The 19,621-nt window shown below is 43.2% G+C and overlaps 1 protein-coding gene across 1 annotated transcript in view; it reads right to left on the bottom strand.

Moving 5' to 3' along the window:
- Positions 1 to 19,621, bottom strand: part of lpgat1 (lysophosphatidylglycerol acyltransferase 1) — an 88,423-nt gene that overhangs the window by 39,979 nt on the left and 28,823 nt on the right. Inside the window, exon 3 of the mRNA XM_029631006.2 lies at positions 15,789 to 15,907. Coding sequence (XP_029486866.1) covers positions 15,789 to 15,907 — 119 coding nt within the window. The remainder of the gene's footprint in view (positions 1 to 15,788; positions 15,908 to 19,621) is intronic.

Consider the following 19,621-nt stretch of genomic DNA (forward strand, 5'->3'; position numbering starts at 1 on the left):
TGCTCGATCGGGTTCAAGTCCGGGCTCTGGCTGGGCCACTAAAGGACTTTGAGATTATTCCCGAAGCCACTCCTGCGTTGTCTTGGCTGTGTGCTTAGGGTCGTTGACCTATTGCGCTCTGGAGCAGGTTTTCATCAAGGAGCTCTCTGTATTTTGCTCCACTCATCTATCCCTCGATGCCGACTAGTCTCCCAGTCCCTTCCGCTGAAAAACATCCCCACAGCATGCTGCTGCCACCACGCGTCACCATAGGAATGGTATTGGCCAGGTGATGAGCGGTGCCTGGTTACCTCTAGGTGAGACGCTTGGCATTCAGGCCAAAGAGTTCAATCAGATCAGAGAACCTTGCTTCTCATAGTCAGATTCCTTTAGGTGCCTTTTGGCAAACTCCAAGCGAGATATCAAGTGCTTTTACTGAGGAGTGGCTTCCGTCTGGCCAGTCTACCATAAAGGACTGAATGGTGGAGTGCTGCAAAGATGGTTGTCCTTCTGAAAGGTTCTCCTATCTCGACAGAAGCTCTGTCAAAGTGACCATCGGTTTCACCTCCCTGACCCAGGCCCTTCACCGATTGCGCAGCTTAGCTGGGCGGTCAGCTCTTCCTAGAGTCTTGGTGATTCCAACTTCTTCCATTTAAGAATGATGGAGCCCACTGTGTTCTTGGGGACCTTCAATGCTGCAGAATATTTTTGGGACCCTTCCCCAGATCTGTTCCTCGACACAATCTTGGAGCTCTACGGAGAATTCCTTCGACCTCATATGCACTGTCAACTATGGGACCTTATATAGACAGGTGTGCGCCTTTCCAAATCATGTCCAATCAATTGAATTTACCACGGGTGGACTCCAATCAAGTTGTAGGAACATCTCAAGGATGATCAATGATCAATGGAAACGTACAGTATCGTTCAAAAGCTTGGGGTCACTTCAAAATTTCCTTGTTTTTGAAATAACTTTTTTTTTAAATGGTCCATTCAAATAACAAATTGATTGGAAATACAGTGTAGACATTGTTAATGTTGTAAACGACAATTGTAGCTGGAAACAGATTTTTTTATGGAATATCTACATAGGCAAACAGAGGCCCATTATCAGCAACCATCACGTTCCAATGGCACCTTGTGTTAGCTAATCCAAGTTTATCATTTTAAAAGGCTAATTTATCATTAGAAAACCCTTTTGCAATAATGTTAGCATAGCTGAAAACTGTGGTGCTGATTAAAAAAAGCAATAAAACCGGCCTTCTTTAGACTAGTTGAGTATCTGGAGCATCAGCATTTGTGGGTTCGTTTACAGGCTCAAAAAGGCCAGAAACAAAGACCTTTCTTTTGAAACTCATCAGTATATTCTTGTTCTGAGAAATGAGTGGGAGACCCCAGAATAGAAAGAGTGGGAGGCCCCAGAATAGAAAGAGTGGGAGGCCCCAGTGCACAACTGAGCAAGAAGACAAGTACATACGAGTGTCTAGTTTGAGAAACAGACGCCTCACAAGGCCTCAACTGGCAGCTTCATTAAATAGCACCCGCAAAACACCAGTCTCAACGTCATCCAATGGAGAGGCGACTCCATGATGCTGGCCTTCTCGGCAGAGTTCCTGTGTTTGTGTTCCTTTGCCCATCTTAATATTTTATTTTTATTGGCCAGTCTGAGATAAAGGTTCCCTTTATAGTGCACTACTTTTGACCTGGACCCATAGGGAATCCCATAGGGCTCTGGTCAGGGCTCTCTCTCTTTTGTTAATCACCCTGTCATCTCAGATTTAGAAATTATGCTTTACAGCCAAAGCAAGACAAGCGTTTGTGTAAGTTTATCGATAGCCTAGCATAGCATTATGTCCAGCTAGCAGCAGGAAGCTTGGTCACGAAAATCAGAAAAGCAATCAAATTAATCGTTTACCTTTGATGATCTTCGGATGTTTTCACTCACGAGACTCCCAGTTAGACAGCAAATGTTCCTTTTGTTCCATAAATATTATTTTTATACCCAAAATACCTCCGTTTGTTGGTCACGTTATGTTGAGAAATTCACCGGAAATAGAGGTCACAACAACGGCGAACAAAATTCCAAATTATATCCATAATATCGACAGAAACATGGCAAACATTTTTTTAATAATCAATCCTCAAGGTGTTTTTCAAATATCTATTCGATAATATATCAACCGGGACAATTGGCTTTTCAGTAGGAGCGAGAGGAAAAATGACTACCTCTGTCTTTTATGCAAGAATCACTCCGAGAGCCCTCAGCTGGCCACTTACGCAATGTAGTCGTTTACGCTTATTCTTCAACATAAAGGCGCGAAACAACATCAAAATGCTGTAGACACCCTAGGGATTATGTAGAAAAAGGAATCTAGTTGATATCCCTTTCAATGGCCAATAGGGGTGCATAGGAACACAACGGTTTAAAAATAAGAGGCACTTCCTGATTGGATTTTCCTCAGGGTTTCACTTGCAATATCAGTTCTGTTATACTCACAGACAATATTTTGACAGTTTTGGAAACTTTAGTGTGTTTTCTATCCTAAGCTGTCAATTATATGCATATTCTAGCATCTGGTCCTGAGAAATAGGCAGTTTACTTTGGGAACGTTATTTTTCTCAAAATAAAAATAGTGCCCCCTAGTTTGAAGAGGTTAGTGTAAGTTCCTCGTTAGAACCTTGGTAGGAGCATTGTTAAATGGTAGGAGCATTATTAAATCTCGGAGCTGTTTCCCAAAACCATCGTTATTAAAGTTGCAATGAAATGTGAGTTATAGATCTGTTACGCGTCGAAAGCAAGAAGCGGTAGATCTGTTCTATGTGCGATATTTCTATGCTTCATGTGCTTAAGCTCTGTTTTTGCATCTTTTACCCTTAGTTTTGTACACCAGCTTCAAACAGCTTAAAATACTATATTTTGGGTTATTGATGATACAATGAATCTCTACACAATGCAAACTAGTAGGATTTTAGCAACCAGGAAATGGCTGAGTGATTTCTGCACATTACACCTTTAACGTTGCTTTTGAAAACGCTCGTAATCTAAGGTCAGCTTCAGACCACTCGTAGAACTGCGAAGTGCGTCGTTAGATGCTTTTTTGCCCTCCCTCATCAACTTAATACAAAGATCTCTGCCATAACATAGAATCACATGGTTAATCCGTCTCGCAGTGACTGCGATGTCAGAACAGTGGACTACAAATACAAAAGTTGCCAATGTATTTGTAATTGATAAAAACAAGTATAAAAAGATGCTTAAAATAAAAAAACAAAATGACTGCATTAAAATAAACAGCAAGCTAGAGGCCTATTTCAATCATATTGAAATATATTTAATGTTCAATCAAATGAGCTCTATTTTGATACTTGTAGGCTAGTCTGTAATTTGTCAATGTATTTCATGATGTGTAGCCTAATGATGTGCCAAATCAGGGATAATGCATTTTTATAGGGTAAGCGTTAGAATAAGCCGCCTCAATATTAGCAGCCATATGTTGTAATATCTCTGAGCCGATCCGTCGTCAGTATTTTGAAATCAATTTAATGGCGGGGGTTCCTACTAAGCTAACATATGGAATTGTGGTCATAGCATGGAGTATTTAGATATTGTAGGACCCCTTAAGGTATTACATTTTTTGGGGTGAAACACATAATTTGGCCTTACAGCTAATAGTCCATGGAAATGTTTGCTTCAAACATGGATAAACAGATCGTACAAAAAAAATATCAAAGGTTCGTACTGTGTCTGTCCTAAATCTGAGAGATAAGAAAGATCAAGTATTTAACCCTTTATTTTAGGGACTAAACTATCTCCATATAGTGTATTCGGAAAGTATTCAGACCCCTTGACTTTTCCCACATTGTTACGTTACAGCCTTATTCTAAAAATTAAAGTTTTTTCTCCCTTCATCAATCTACACACAATACCCCATAATGACAAAGCAAAACAGGTTATATGCATTTTTTCAAAAAAAGAAGTAATATAACATTTACATAAGCATTCAGACCCTTTACTCAGTACTTTGTTGAAGCACCTTAGGCAGTGATTAGAGCCTTGAGGCTTCTTGGGTATGACTCTACAAGCAAGGCACACCTATATTGTGGGGTTTCTCAAATTCTTCTCTGCAGATCCTCTCAAGCTCTGTCAGGTTGGATGGGGAGCGTTGCTGCACTTCTATTTTCAGGTCTCTCCAGAGATGTTCGATCGGGTTCAAGTCCGGGCTCTGGCTGGGCCACGGAAGGACTTCGAGATTTTTCCCGAAGCCACTCCTGCATTGTCTTGACTGTGTGCTTAGGGTTGTTGTTCTGTTGGAAGGTGAATCTTCAACCCAGTCTGAGGTCCTGAGTGCACTGGAGCAGGTTTTCATCAAGGATCTCTGTACTTTGCTCCATTCATCTTTCCCTCTATCCTGACTAGTCTCCCAGTCCCTGCTGCTGAAAAACATCAGCAACCATGCTTCACTGTAGGGATGGTGCCAGATTTATTCCAGGCGTGACATTTGGCATTCAGGACAAATATTTCAATCTTGGTTTCATCAGACCAGAGAATCTTGTTTCTCATGGTCTGAGAGTCCTTAAGGTGCCTTTAGGCAAACTCCAAGTGGGCTGTCATGTGCCTTGTAGTGAGGAGTTGCTTCCGTCTGGCCACTCTACCATAAAGGCCTGATTGGTGGAGTGCTCCAGAAATGGTTGTCATTCTAGAAGGTTCTCCAATCTCCACAGGAACATTGCCAGAGTGACCATTGGGTTCTTGGTCACCTCCCTGACCTTTCTCCTCCGATTGCTCAGTTTGGCCAGGCGGCCAGCTCTAGGAAGAGTCTTGGTAATCCACTGTGTTCTTGGTGACTGTCAATGCTGCAGACAGTTGTTGGTTCCCTTTCCCAGATCTGTTCCTCGACACAATCCTGTCTCGGAGCTCTACGGACAATTCCTTCGACCTCATGGCTTGGTTTTTGCTCTGACATGCACTGTCAAGTGTGGGACCTTATATAGACAGGGACCTCATTTTTGTGCCTTTTCAAGTCATGTCCAATCAATTAAGATTTACCACAGGTGGACTGCAATCAAGTTGTAGAAACATGAAGGACAAGCAATCGAAACAGGATGCACTTGAGCTCAATGCAGAGTCTCATAGCAAAGGGTCTGAATAATTATGTAAATAAGGTATCTGTTTTTAACTTAGGTTGTTAGAAATGTTTTCACATTTATTCTGTGTTCGTGAGAGTCTCATCTTTTCGTAGAGGGGTTATTAAAGGAGGGGTTTGCCGGTTCGGATGCTACAGACGTTTTCGTGAGAAGACCGATTTACGGGATGTCCCATGGTCTGTCTGACAAACACCGCTCTAGCTCTGCAACCATTCACCGCAGATGGGGAAGGGCGACATTTGCGGATGCAGTGGAGTGAGACACAGCCCATGCAACAACAACAAAAAACATCTCTAGCCTATACTGACGAACTTATGGCAATTGTTTTGTTATGCTAATTAGATGTCCTTGGCGGCGCTGACATCGACTCTGGGGGTTAAGGAAATATTTGAATGGCAAAAGCTGAACCGAGAGCAAAGCTCCCTTACTTTCGATCCGATCAGTTCCAACAACGCACTTAGCGACTGTTCTCTCTGTATAGGCCTGACAAGGTGTATACAATAAGTGTACTGGACAATTTATTGGTGCCTCTGCATTATCATTATTAATGACAAGAGTTGTATTTATCAGACATTTAATTGATCATTTACAATAGGCCAATATAGCCAAGAAATGTATCAACATGAACACTCATGAGAAATAAAGGTGAGAAACAATGGTGAGACATTTGACATAAATGATTAAAGCCATAAGCCTAATATAGGCACCTGGCCGCCCTACAGTGTGCAGGACCCCATTGATTCGCACAATTTAACACTCATCTCCAATCTGAATGCTTGATTATTTTTTTTTTTTTAAATGTGACATATCATGTTAAATTAATTACTTGGGGTTTAGGAAATGCAACCAACTACAGAGATTGATGGGGAGGAGAGCGGGAGAGGAGGGGAGGCTCAGTCACACTCAAGATTGTAGCGCGAGACAAATCCAGATATGGCCTCCTAGTCAGGCCTCTCACATTGGGTATACAGGGGTCCTGGGATGGATAGCTCACACAGCTCCTCCACATACAGAGCTGGATCAAGGGTGACCTCATTGAAGAGGACATCCAGGAGCCTGTCTACGTAGCCTGTAATGTTTTTGAAAATAGAAATGTTTGTTAAATGGGTAGTGAATTTTTTTTATTTACTGTTGTAGGTTATGATGCTATCAATTTGTGATGCAGAGATCTACTCATTCCACAATGTGTTTTTGAAGTACTCAATTTGAAATATTTGGTCCTGCCCTTTTTTTGTAAAAGTTTTCAATGTTTGCATTTTGAATGTGTGTGTGAGCCTGAAATGCTCAATTGACTTGAAATGAATAACTATCCCTTACAATATGTTGGGTCTCTTCACAGCATATCCCTTCTTTTCCTTGTGAAATCTGATTATGTATCACAGCATTCCTGCTGTGGTGGTTGTCTGGGAAGCTGTGCAGTCAGTAGATGTTGAATTTTCTAAAATGTCTATCATTACAGCTTGATGATAGTGGAAAGACAAAAAGGTGATGGAAATGATTAGCCACAATCTACATCAACTGTAAAGACAAAAACAAACAATGGAATGTCAGAATAAATGTCAGAATAAATTACAAATACCACACACGCCGCAGCTCCTTTTGCAGCCAACATTCCTTCATGTCAGCTGTGTGCTGGCAGTTCTCAGAGGGCTTGAAGATGTATGTTGAAGAAATGTTGAAATGTTGGATGTTGAAGAAAAAACATTGGTGTGTTACAGAAAAATATACCATTCACAAGTCAAAACAGCCACAGTTACAGCCACAGCATCAGACTAAAACTCGGATACTTACATTATGGTCAGCGCTTGCAAGATCCATTTCAATGATGGCAAAGCATCCGTCTTCAGGATTAGCATCCTGGCAAGACCCATCAAATGTTCTCCCCAACTGATAGTGCAACTTCGCTCGACATATTCACTTCACACACGTGACATGATCATACTTTTTGGTGCAGCCTGTTATCCAAAATGAAAGTGTAGCCACCTCTGTCGGATGTGTCCATTCTTCAGATAATAGTATAACATTAAATTAAACACTATGGCATCCAGTCACAACAGTGTGCCTTTTCTGCCGTGCTAGTTGGTAGCCTGCTAGCTAAAAGTAACACAGGTGAAAAGGGGTTAGTTACCAGTATAGTTCTGCCACATTCCGCTTGAGCAATCGTACAGTTTGTAAACAAAGCTTGAGTGAAGTGAGTTTGTGTTTATACACCTTTATACCACCTACCGTTAACCAATCATTTCAATGCGCAGCTCTACGGAGCACTCCACATTGTTACAAAATTTGGGAGGCGCATGGCGTCGCTGTATGGAGCTCGATTATCCCTCTGCAAGCCTCGAGTCCACACATTTGCTTCACACGCTCCATATGGAGCCTCCGGACCACATTATTGGATCAAGCATAAATCAGCTTTTACTCGGAGGTCCTGAGCCTGCTGGTTTTGTGTTCTACCTGATAATTAATTGTCCCTGATTAGAGGGGAACAATGAAAAAAGCAGTGAAATTGGCTTCGAGGTGCAGAGTTGAGTTTGAGGGCTATAGATCGATAAGACCAGTCAAATACATTTACTGCAGCTGGTATTTCCATAAATAAAAAATGTGCTAAAAAGCATTATTTTGCTATGGGATTTATTCATCTCCTGGACAAGCCAGCGGCAATATTATTGCCAAATGTCGGCTAACGGAAACCCTGGTTGAAAATGCCCTTTTTGTTACAAGTTTTAACAGAACGATGCATAATGCACATTGAATCAAACTAATTTCTTGTAGAAGGCATTATAGAAAACTAACAGGTCTCATAAACAATCTCTTAAGCATAAGCCCACATGCTAGTGAGTAGCCAGCTAATATTTGTATTTTATGTTTTGCCAAGTGCGACCTATTTGCTAGCTAACAAGGTAGAACAGTTGAATTGTTATGAACACACCCTTCTGTCCATCTCCAACGGTTTGAACAGCATGCTAGCCTGTCCACGTGTTGAAATCAAGTGACCGACCTTATTTCTCAGAATGAGTTGCCAATTCCATATATAAAATTGTGTTTTATTCTTATTGCACATTTATAAAAATACAGCTAGTATAATAGTCTTTTTGGCTAACATGCTGTTAGCGGTACCGTGACAAACTGAGCATACATTTTCCAGAATCAATGTGAATTGATACTGCCATTTTAGTAGTGTCTGTTCTGCTCTCAATGTGAGGAGTTGAGACATAAAAATTGTATTGTTAGAAAAGTTAACTTCTCTATTACAGTAAAATAATGTCTCAATTCGTTTCAGTGTCCATATGAACAATTCTGTTGGATCAAAACTGAAATGCAAATAGAGAGCTGAAGAAATAATCTCTTCCTTACTGCTGTGAGTAGCAGTGGGAGGGGCTTGGTGTGTGTAAATATTAAGATGCACACAGTCTACAGTCATTGAACACATCGCAGAAGGATCCGACACCAAAAACACGAGAGCAAGCGGACATAAAATGCTAATAAAATGTAAAAAAATAAAATAAAATGGATTTGTGCAATACAGGCATTCTGAAGATCACACCCCCAAAAATAATTAATTTAATTAATTAAATATTGCACAGGCCCAGCCCTAAATTGAGCTATAAAATTGCATTGAAATTGCTTAGGAACTATGCACACTTTGGAGAGGTGTGGCCAATTGGAGACACCAGTTAGTCCTCTCACTCAAACTCTTGTCATTTTTTTGTCTTATGTTGCACCTACCCCACATTTTCCAGGAATAGTCTTATGTTACTGAATGTATCCAGGGTATTTTAATATTTTATCTTTAACAAATGCAGCAAAACGTACAGTAAATGTAAAATGCACATTAAATCAACGGTGTAATGTTTGGATTCAGTCTTGTATCAGGTAAACTGTTGGGTACACACCTTAGGTCTAATACATGCCCCCTTTCAATTGCTGCCATGGTTATGCATATGTTTTTCATACTTCTTTTGTAAGAAACATTTCAATTTAGCCCTATCCAGTTAGGTCAATTCCCATGAGTGTAAATGGATTAAACAGCTTAAAATTGGCAAATTTGACATTCCTAAGATAAACAAAGAAATACCACTGGATTTGAACTCCAGGCTCAGGTCTTTGGTCATTATCGCTTCTGTCCTTTTACCTTAATTATTTACTTTCACACAGTAGAACTTTGGTTAAATATGTCATTTTGGTTAAATATGCAAGTCACAAATGACGATATCTTATCTTTGTCAAACACATTCCAGGTAGTGTGTGTCACTGTGGATACTGGATAGTCAGTTAGTCCTGCTGCTACAATGGCTAATTATTAATATCATTCATCTGATACTGATAAGTAATATTATGCAATAATGTTGCGGAGCAGAATAGCCATCTCCCTTGGAGAATAGAACTGCTTCAGTGAATATTCCAACCCACACACAATCATCAGCCCACCTTGAGCAGTATATTAAGCAGGATATCACACCCAGACCAAAGCCCTGAGTTGCCCTCTGCAGCTCCCCCGTGATCAGCCCACCTTGAGCAGTATATTAAGCAGGATATCACACCCAGACCAAAGCCCTGAGTGCCCTGTGCAGCTCCCCCGTGATCAGCCCACCTTGAGCAGTATATTAAGCAGGATATCACACCCAGACCAAAGCCCTGAGTGCCCTCTGCAGCTCCCCCGTGATCAGCCCACCTTGAGCAGTATATTAAGCAGGATATCACACCCAGACCAAAGCCCAGACCAAAGCCCTGAGTGCCCTCTGCAGCTCCCCGTGATCAGCCCACCTTGAGCAGTATATTAAGCAGGATATCACACCCAGACCAAAGCCCTGAGTGCCCTCTGCAGCTCCCCCGTGATCAGCCCACCTTGAGCAGTATATTAAGCAGGATATCACACCCAGACCAAAGCCCTGAGTGCCCTCTGCAGCTCCCCCGTGATCAGCCCACCTTGAGCAGTATATTAAGCAGGATATCACACCCAGACCAAAGCCCTGAGTGCCCTGTGCAGCTCCCCCGTGATCAGCCCACCTTGAGCAGTATATTAAGCAGGATATCACACCCAGACCAAAGCCCTGAGTGCCCTCTGCAGCTCCCCCGTGATCAGCCCACCTTGAGCAGTATATTAAGCAGGATATCACACCCAGACCAAAGCCCTGAGTGCCCTCTGCAGCTCCCCTGTGATCAGCCCACCTTGAGCAGTATATTAAGCAGGATATCACACCCAGACCAAAGCCCTGAGTGCCCTGTGCAGCTCCCCCGTGATCAGCCCACAGAGAGAAGCACAAGATTGAACAGTGATGACCAACCCGGTCAATTGCCAAACATTTCTGTAAAAACCCAACGATAAAGACTTGTGTTCCTATTTGTTTTTTTGTTTTTTTTTTAAATTTCAGCTCAGGCTGTGGGCAGTAGGTGCACCCAATTCAGCTGCCCTGCATGCCAGGTAGGTGAACTGTTGCCAGTTTGAACCATTTCATCTGTCTGAAGGTCCAAACTCTGCCTTCCCGGCAGGTCCAGAGAGCAAATCAAGTGCACTATAAGGCTTACCACTGGTCTGCAGTAACGTAGCAGGCATAAAAGATTGCTACAGCAAAGTTGATACTGTCAGTGCGACACGAGTTTCCCAATCAGCTGGAAGAAGGTGTCCCTTTTTGGTCATTGTCAGTGGAGGAAAGGGAGAGCAGAGGGAGGATGAAAGGCAGACCCTCAGTCTGCTGCCCTCTCCTTCCGCTGAGACTGACCATCAGATGCCAGGCACCATCAGTCCAGTAATATAAAAATAAAAAGCTAATTATTTCAAATGTATGCTCACTCAGCTGTGCCTCAAGTAACACAACAAAGGATCTATTACCAGTGTGATCATATAGCCTACCTCACTGTTTTAGAGTTTGCCCTGTTAACACAAACATTTCCCTTTTCTGTGGCACTTGTGATTGAATCAACACAATATTAGCCACTTTCAATGCAATGAACTATGCAAGAGACTTTGCTGCAGGCAGAACACATCGGAGTAGGACTCTATTGCATTGACAAGCACTACTCAGCAAACACAATCAGAGGTGGAGTAGGCCTACATGCAAATAGACCATTGCCATACATTGATCTGTGCCATTTACTTTCAACTGGACTGGAATTACAGCGTGAGTAGATGAGCTTGTTTTGTGATCAAAGCGAGAGCTGCATGTATCCACGAATGCACCATTTGTTCATATGTTTTGCTAGTTAGTGAGTTATTAGCCCACATAGATTATTTCTAGTCAGCAATAGGGGAGTCATTGCTTCCTACAAGAGCACAAAACTTGTACATTCCTAGGCATCTTTGAAAAGCGAGTCAGGCAAAGAGCTTTTTTTGTCTTAAAGGGGCAGTGTTGTATTCTGAGACAAGCTTGAATATGCAAAGTAGTCAATAGGCAGAGGGTAGCATCATTTGTCTAATTCTCTGTAATAATATTATGGGAATAATAATGCATTTATTTTGTAAAGTGGTTTCTTGCATCAACATTTTCAGTCACCTCTCACCTATGGCTTAGCGATTAAACAAGTTAATGTCAAGCCCTACATGTTTCTACCGAAAGTCTCCTGGAATGTACGCCTACATTGAACACCACACACAGGCTGCTACTGTAGGCTGAATGATACAACAGCTATTTCCATGTTAAAATGTTAAGGGATTTATTTTCTCCATTGTTTTTGATGGTAGGCCATTTTGGTAGGCCTACATATTGATCAAATAGCCACAGTAGCCCTCTATGGCTACTGTTAAAACTGAAAATTACAAGTGGGTACAGCCTCAGTTTTCACAGTAAACAAGCGCTGGAAGTTGCACCGAATTTTCAATGTCCAGTTTTGCGCTCAGTAGACCTGACATTTTTCAGTGCAGGATTTTTAAATATTTTTTTTAAAGGGAAAGTTGGTCCCCAGACACACAATCATCCAACCACATTCCAGACATCCAAGTCAAGGGCCCCTAAGTGGGTTGAAAGAGTTCAATTCAGTACCAGTCAATTCAAGACATTTTCTATGGAGAAATAGTCCTACCTCTTACATTTAAGGACAAGTTTAACTGTCACTTTTTTTATTTTTTATTTCACCTTTATTTAACCAGGTAGGCTAGTTGAGAACAAGTTCTCATTTGCAACTGCGACCTGGCCAAGATAAAGCATAGCAGTGTGAACAGACAACACAGAGTTACACATGGAATAAACAATTAACAAGTCAATAACACAGTAGAAAAAAAAATAAAAAAATGGCAGTCTATATACAATGTGTGCAAAAGGCATGAGGAGGTAGGCGAATAATACAATTTTGCAGATTAACACTGGGGTGATAAATGATCAGATGGTCATGTACAGGTAGAGATATTGGTGTGCAAAAGAGCAGAAAAGTAAATAAATAAATAAAAAAAACAGTATAAAAACAGTATGGGAATGAGGTAGGTGAAAATGGGTGGGCTATTTACCAATAGACTATGTACAGCTGCAGCGATCGGTTAGCTGCTCGGATAGCTGATGTTTGAAGTTGGTGAGGGAGATAAAAGTCTCCAACTTCAGCGATTTTTGCAGTTCGTTCCAGTCACAGGCAGCAGAGTACTGGAACGAAAGGCGGCCAAATGAGGTGTTGGCTTTAGGGATGATCAGTGAGATACACCTGCTGGAGCGTGTGCTACGGATGGGTGTTGCCATCGTGACCAGTGAACTGAGATAAGGCGGAGCTTTACCTAGCATGGACTTGTAGATGACCTGGAGCCAGTGGGTCTGGCGACGAATATGTAGCGAGGGCCAGCCGACTAGAGCATACAAGTCGCAGTGGTGGGTGGTATAAGGTGCTTTGGTGACAAAACGGATGGCACTATGATAGACTGCATCCAGTTTGCTGAGTAGAGTGTTGGAAGCCATTTTGTAGATGACATCGCGAAATCGAGGATCGGTAGGATAGTCAGTTTTACTAGGGTAAGCTTGGCGGCGTGAGTGAAGGAGGCTTTGTTGCGGAATAGAAACCGACTCTTGATTTGATTTTCGATTGGAGATGTTTGATGTGAGTCTGGAAGGAGAGTTTGCAGTCTAGCCAGACACCTAGGTACTTATAGATGTCCACATATTCAAGGTCGGAACCATCCAGGGTGGTGATGCTAGTCGGGCATGCGGGTGCAGGCAGCGATCGGTTGAAAAGCATGCATTTGGTTTTACTCGCGTTTAAGAGCAGTTGGAGGCCACAGAAGGAGTGCTGTATGGCATTGAAGCTCGTTTGGAGGTTAGATAGCACAGTGTCCAATGACGGGCCGAAAGTATATAGAATGGTGTCGTCTGCGTAGAGGTGGATCAGGGAATCGCCCGCAGCAAGAGCAACATCATTGATATATACAGAGAAAAGAGTCGGCCCGAGAATTGAACCCTGTGGCACCCCCATAGAGACTGCCAGAGGACCGGACAGCATGCCCTCCGATTTGACACACTGAACTCTGTCTGCAAAGTAATTGGTGAACCAGGCAAGGCAGTCATCCGAGAAACCGAGGCTATTGAGTCTGCCGATAAGAATATGGTGATTGACAGAGTCGAAAGCCTTGGCGAGGTCGATGAAGACGGCTGCACAGTACTGTCTTTTATCGATGGCGGTAATGATATCGTTTAGTACCTTGAGCGTGGCTGAGGTGCACCCGTGACCGGCTCGGAAACCAGATTGCACAGCGGAGAAGGTACGGTGGGATTCGAGATGGTCAGTGATCTGTTTGTTGACTTGGCTTTCGAAGACCTTAGATAGGCAGGGCAGGATGGATATAGGTCTATAGCAGTTTGGGTCCAGGGTGTCTCCCCTTTGAAGAGGGGGATGACTGCGGCAGCTTTCAATCCTTGGGGATCTCAGACGATATGAAAGAGAGGTTGAACAGGCTGGTAATAGGGGTTGCGACAATGGCGGCAGATAGTTTCAGAAATAGAGGGTCCAGATTGTCAAGCCCAGCTGATTTTACGGGTCTAGGTTTTGCAGCTCTTTCAGAACATCTGCTATCTGGATTTGGGTAAAGGAGAACCTGGAGAGGCTTGGGCGAGGAGCTGCGGGGGGCGGAGCTGTTGGCCGAGGTTGGAGTAGCCAGGCGGAAGGCATGGCCAGCCGTTGAGAAGTGCTTATTGAAGCTTTCGATAATCGTGGATTTATCGGTGGAGACCGTGTTACCTAGCCTCAGTGCAGTGGGCAGCTGGGAGGAGGTGCTCTTGTTCTCCATGGACTTCACAGTGTCCCAGAACTTTTTGGAGTTGGAGCTACAGGATGCAAACTTCTGCCTGAAGAAGCTGGCCTTAGCTTTCCTGACTGACTGCGTGTATTGGTTCCTGACTTCCCTGAACAGTTGCATATCACGGGGGCTATTCGATGCTATTGCAGTCCGCCACAGGATGTTTTTGTGCTGGTCGAGGGCAGTCAGGTCTGGAGTGAACCAAGGGCTGTATCTGTTCTTGGTTCTGCATTTTTGAACGGAGCATGCTTATCTAAAATGGTGAGGAAGTTACTTTTAAAGAATGACCAGGCATCCTCAACTGACGGGATGAGGTCAATGTCCTTCCAGGATACCCGGGCCAGGTCGATTAGAAAGGCCTGCTCACAGAAGTGTTTTAGGGAGCGTTTGACAGTGATGAGGGGTGGTCGTTTGACTGCGGCTCCGTGGCGGATACAGGCAATGAGGCAGTGATCGCTGAGATCCTGGTTGAAGACAGCGGAGGTGTATTTGGAGGGCCAGTTGGTCAGGATGACGTCTATGAGGGTGCCCTTGTTTACAGAGTTAGGGTTGTACCTGGTGGGTTCCTTGATGATTTGAGTGAGATTGAGGGCATCTAGCTTACATTGTAGGACTGCCGGGGTGTTAAGCATATCCCAGTTTAGGTCACCTAACAGAACAAACTCTGAAGCTAGATGGGGGGCGATCAATTCACAAATGGTGTCCAGGGCACAGCTGGGAGCTGAGGGTGGCCGGTAGCAGGCGGCAACAGTAAGAGACTTATTTCTGGAGAGGGTAATTTTCAAAATTAGTAGTTCGAACTGTTTGGGTATGGACCTGGAAAGTATGACATTACTTTGCAGGCTATCTCTGCAGTAGACTGCAACTCCGCCCCCTTTGGTAGTTCTATCTTGACGGAAGATGTTATAGTTGGGTATGGAAATCTCTGAATTTTTGGTGGCCTTCCTGAGCCAGGATTCAGACACGGCAAGGACATCAGGGTTAGCAGAGTGTGCTAAAGCAGTGAGTAAAACAAACTTAGGGAGGAGGCTTCTGATGTTGACATGCATAAAACCAAGGCTTTTTCGATCACAGAAGTCAACAAATGAGGGTACCTGGGGACATGCAGGGCCTGGGTTTACCTCCACATCACCCGCGGAACAGAGAAGGAGTAGTATGAGGGTGCGGCTAAAGGCTATCAAAACTTCTAGATCTGTTAGTTTCATCCCTGAATTCACTTGAAGTGATTCGTAGTCTAGGACAGGGTTTCCCAAACTCAGTCCTGGGGCCCCGTTTAGATTTTGCCCTAGCACTACACAGCTGACTTAAATAACCAACTCATCATCAAGCTTTCATTATTTGAATCAGCTGTGTAGTGCTTGGGCAAAAGCACCCCGTGGGGGGGGGGGGCACGAGGACAGAGTTTGGGATACCCTGGTCTAGGAGGCTACATTTCAATGCCAACTATGGAGGTGTCCATTACCGTGCCCTTGTCCTGCAGGCACATCATGAGGGTGCACACGTCCCCTGTGGCTTGGTGGTTGACGATGACCATGGCTTCCTCTTCAGAAAGGGGCCTTACATCGTCGCCCCATTCCATCACTGGAGAAGACGCAACACAAATGAAGTTAGTGGACACATCACAGTGACTGCACTTCACATCACTTCAGAGGATTCATAGCTAGGCCTACATCCTATCAAACATCTAACAGCAAATCACTTCAGAGGATTCATAGCTAGGCCTACATCTCATCAAACATCTAACAGCAAATCACAACTTGTAGACCTACATTTTTTATTTTACCCCCCTTTTTCTTCCCAATTTCGTGGTATCCAATTGTTAGTAATTACTCTCACCGCTACAACTCCCGTACGGGCTCGGGAGAGACAAAGGTCGAAAGCCATGCGTCCTCCGAAACACAACCCAACCAAGCCGCACTGCTTCTTAACACAGCGCGCATCCAACCCGGAAGCCAGCCACACCAATGTGTTGGAGGAAACACTGTGCACCTGGCGACCTTGGTTAGCGTGCACTGCGCCCAGCCCGCCACAGGAGTCGCTGGTGCACGATGAGACAAGGATATCCCTACTAGCCAAACCCTCCCGAACCCGGACGACGCTAGGCCAATTGTGCGTCGTCCCACGGACCTCCCGGGCGCGGCTGGCTGTGACAGAGCCTGGGCGCGAACCCAGAGTCTCTGATGGCACAGCTAGCTCTGCGATGCAGTGCCCTAGACCACTGCGCCACCCGGGAGGCCCAGACCTACATTTTAGTACAAAATGGATCAGAGTTGTCTTTTCCCAGCTTGAGAAGATCAGTTCAAATTAGACTATGTGTCATCACATTATCCAAAAATAGCTTTTCCTTGTGAAAGGCCCAGTGTCAGAGAGTGATAAGCCCTATGTTGCGCTGAAAGAACAAAACCATAACTCGACATTGGAAAGCAACTGAACACTAAAGAGGTACTCTTGACATTTAGCAAATTCTATACCAATCTTGGAAAGAATGTTTCGCCATTAAGTCAATGCCTAAAAACACCACAACACTTTGGTTTCAAAATGGACATGGGCCAGTCTTTAGCATTGATGATCATTAAAGTAGAACTTTCTTGGACTCCATTCTACCCAGGCTGATTTACATTGGCACACTATTCAAGAGATAGCGTGCTTAATGGAGTCTAACATGGTGGGTGACAACAATAGGCCTTCCACATAATAAACAAACAAGCTTCATTTGTTATTTAACTCAATTGGACAAGGGTGAGTATTAATAACAGTAGAGCGACTCCTCTGGAGACCTGGGGGAGACTTTTAGGGTATCGCTAAAGAACTAAAGCCACAGAGTTGGACAAATCAATGAAAGATTGTGAGTGAATCCCCATGGTTCTGGGAGGCTCTTGCTGACTGAGGGCCTGTGTAATGCTAATGCTAGCGAGCCCAGGGGTGCCTAGCTAGAATGTACTGTTCTGTGGGAAGGCTAGGTTGGTGGAGCGTGCAGAGTTACATTTTCAAGGGATTACTGGCCAAATGAGTCCCAAGAAGTGGACTAGAACAGAATATGGCTTAGCTATGGCATGCAAGACCAAAAAAACATGTTAAATTATAATAAACCACTCACTGGTAGCTGGGTTAGCATTTTAGAGCAAATGTGAATAGAAAACATAAATATACACTTTTGATTGCCCACACAATGTGGAAATTTGCCTTCATGGAGTCATTGCCATCAAACAGTATAAAACACTGATGGCATAATAAACATGAAGTCTGTAAGAGTCATTGAGATCGTCCCTTTTAGTCTTCACGATGACAAGACAGAAAATGTTTGGCCAACGGTAAGATCTCTTTAGGCCGTTGCTAGGCGATATGATATCTGATCTATATGCAGCAGCCCTGAGGAAACCTTTCATCGAGTGTTCCATTCTCTCATCATAATGATGAATACCCACTGAAAACATTATTAACGGTCAAGTTAGCACAGTCCTACGATTACATGCTTGAGTTACCCTGTTGAAAAAGGGCACAAGTGATCGCTCACTCCTGAAACGAATTGTAGGAAATGGTGTTTATCAAGTGTCAAATCAATAGATTCTTGGCAGATTTCCAATTGCAATATTAACATGAAGACAACAGTTAACGGGTATAAGATACACAGACATATGGAATCCAACCCTACTACTGTTGAAATAGCATTATGTACAGCCTAGGCTAACCATAACAGTATCACCAAAAAGACAAAGAAAGGATGAGAGTTGTGAGTCCTGTACATTTGGCAGCACACTCAACAAAGTGTACAGGACCTGGTCGCAGGCTGGTTTCATGGTAGGAATAATAACAAGCAAAATAGAAGCAACTCTTTGTCACCACCATCAAATTCTACTCAGCATATGGGCTGCTTGGTAGTCGTTACACAGAAAACTAAGCTAGCCCATCGATCACAATTCATGCCAAATTCAGGCGAACATGCTTCGTCCATGCCTCATCCCATTCAGATACCATGTTGACTTGGATTGCAAAAACAATTACAGTAATCTTAAATGAACTGACTGACAGAGAAATGGGAATGATCTGACACATTGACAAGTTGAAAGTGTGGGAGTGCTTGGACGCCCATTCAAAGAAAACATGTTCGGCTTGCTACTTTGTCAAGCCTGGTGAATTTCAATGATACAAAGTGCTCGGCCGAGACAAAGGCCTCGTTCAACACGGCTTCTGTGGAGATGTTTCACTCCTCGTTGATTGTCTCAATCAAGCAGGTTTTGTTGGGGGGAATTAGCCCTTTGAGTGCCCATAACACAGCAAGGTCAGGACCCATTCCCTGAAGTGGGGCAAGTATGCATCAGAAAAGGAGCCTGATGGAAAGAGAAAGGCCCGATTAGAAGCCATTGTTATTCACCAGAGATTTGGGGCTCTCAAGTGGTAGTGATTCACAATGTCCAACAGTGCTCAATGACATTGCCAAGTTCTCCAAATGATGGAGCTAAGACAGTGTCTCTCACATGACTTTAGGCCTATCTCCACAAAAAGAAACAGAATGTAAAATTTAGGGAGCAACACATCTCAGATATCAAATGAAAAAACGTAAGTGTAAAAGTGTCACTGTGGCTTCTGTGCTGGTAGTTAGGCCTATTTACATGTCAGGCTACTGCTTGCCTTTCCGTTTGTCATTTTCATATTCAAATACACACACAACTGTTCCATTGTACATATAACTGAGCATGTGACATCACGGTGGGAAATTAACTTCTTGGTCCAACAGCCACTGTTGCAGGTAGACAAAAATAATAATATACCAGCCACTTAAATATTATTACCCTAGAAATTACAAATAACAGATGAGCATGCTTTGTAATGTTTCTAAAACAAGAAATATATTACGAGTAAGAATAAGTAATGTGGTATATAACTCAATTCAATACAAATTACATGACCGGAGTATTTTAAACAATGTATCTTAATGTAATTTAGATACAATAGATGTAAAGCAGATGAACAGTTCTACAAATGAACATCAAGAATCAGCAAAGTGTCTGCCCTGCCACAAAATGCTGATTGATACAGCTTAGGCTAGTTATAAATAAAGTTCAGGGCACTTTGCTGAAAGTTTTTACTGGGAGTACATAAATTGAAAGTTAGGAGCACAATGAATGTGTTAATGATCAGAAATAACTCAAAGTTGATGAATGAAAGACTTGGATTGTTCCACGCTAAATCAAGCACAATGTAGCCCCAAATATTTGAGTCATTAGTAGAAAAAATTGTTCTGCTACCCCTTTAAGGTGTGGGCCGTAACCAGCTACCGGGGCACTCTATGTCTGT

The sequence above is a fragment of the Oncorhynchus nerka genome, linkage group LG24, assembly GCF_034236695.1.
Source record: "Oncorhynchus nerka isolate Pitt River linkage group LG24, Oner_Uvic_2.0, whole genome shotgun sequence".
In the NCBI taxonomy this organism is placed as follows: domain Eukaryota; kingdom Metazoa; phylum Chordata; class Actinopteri; order Salmoniformes; family Salmonidae; genus Oncorhynchus; species Oncorhynchus nerka.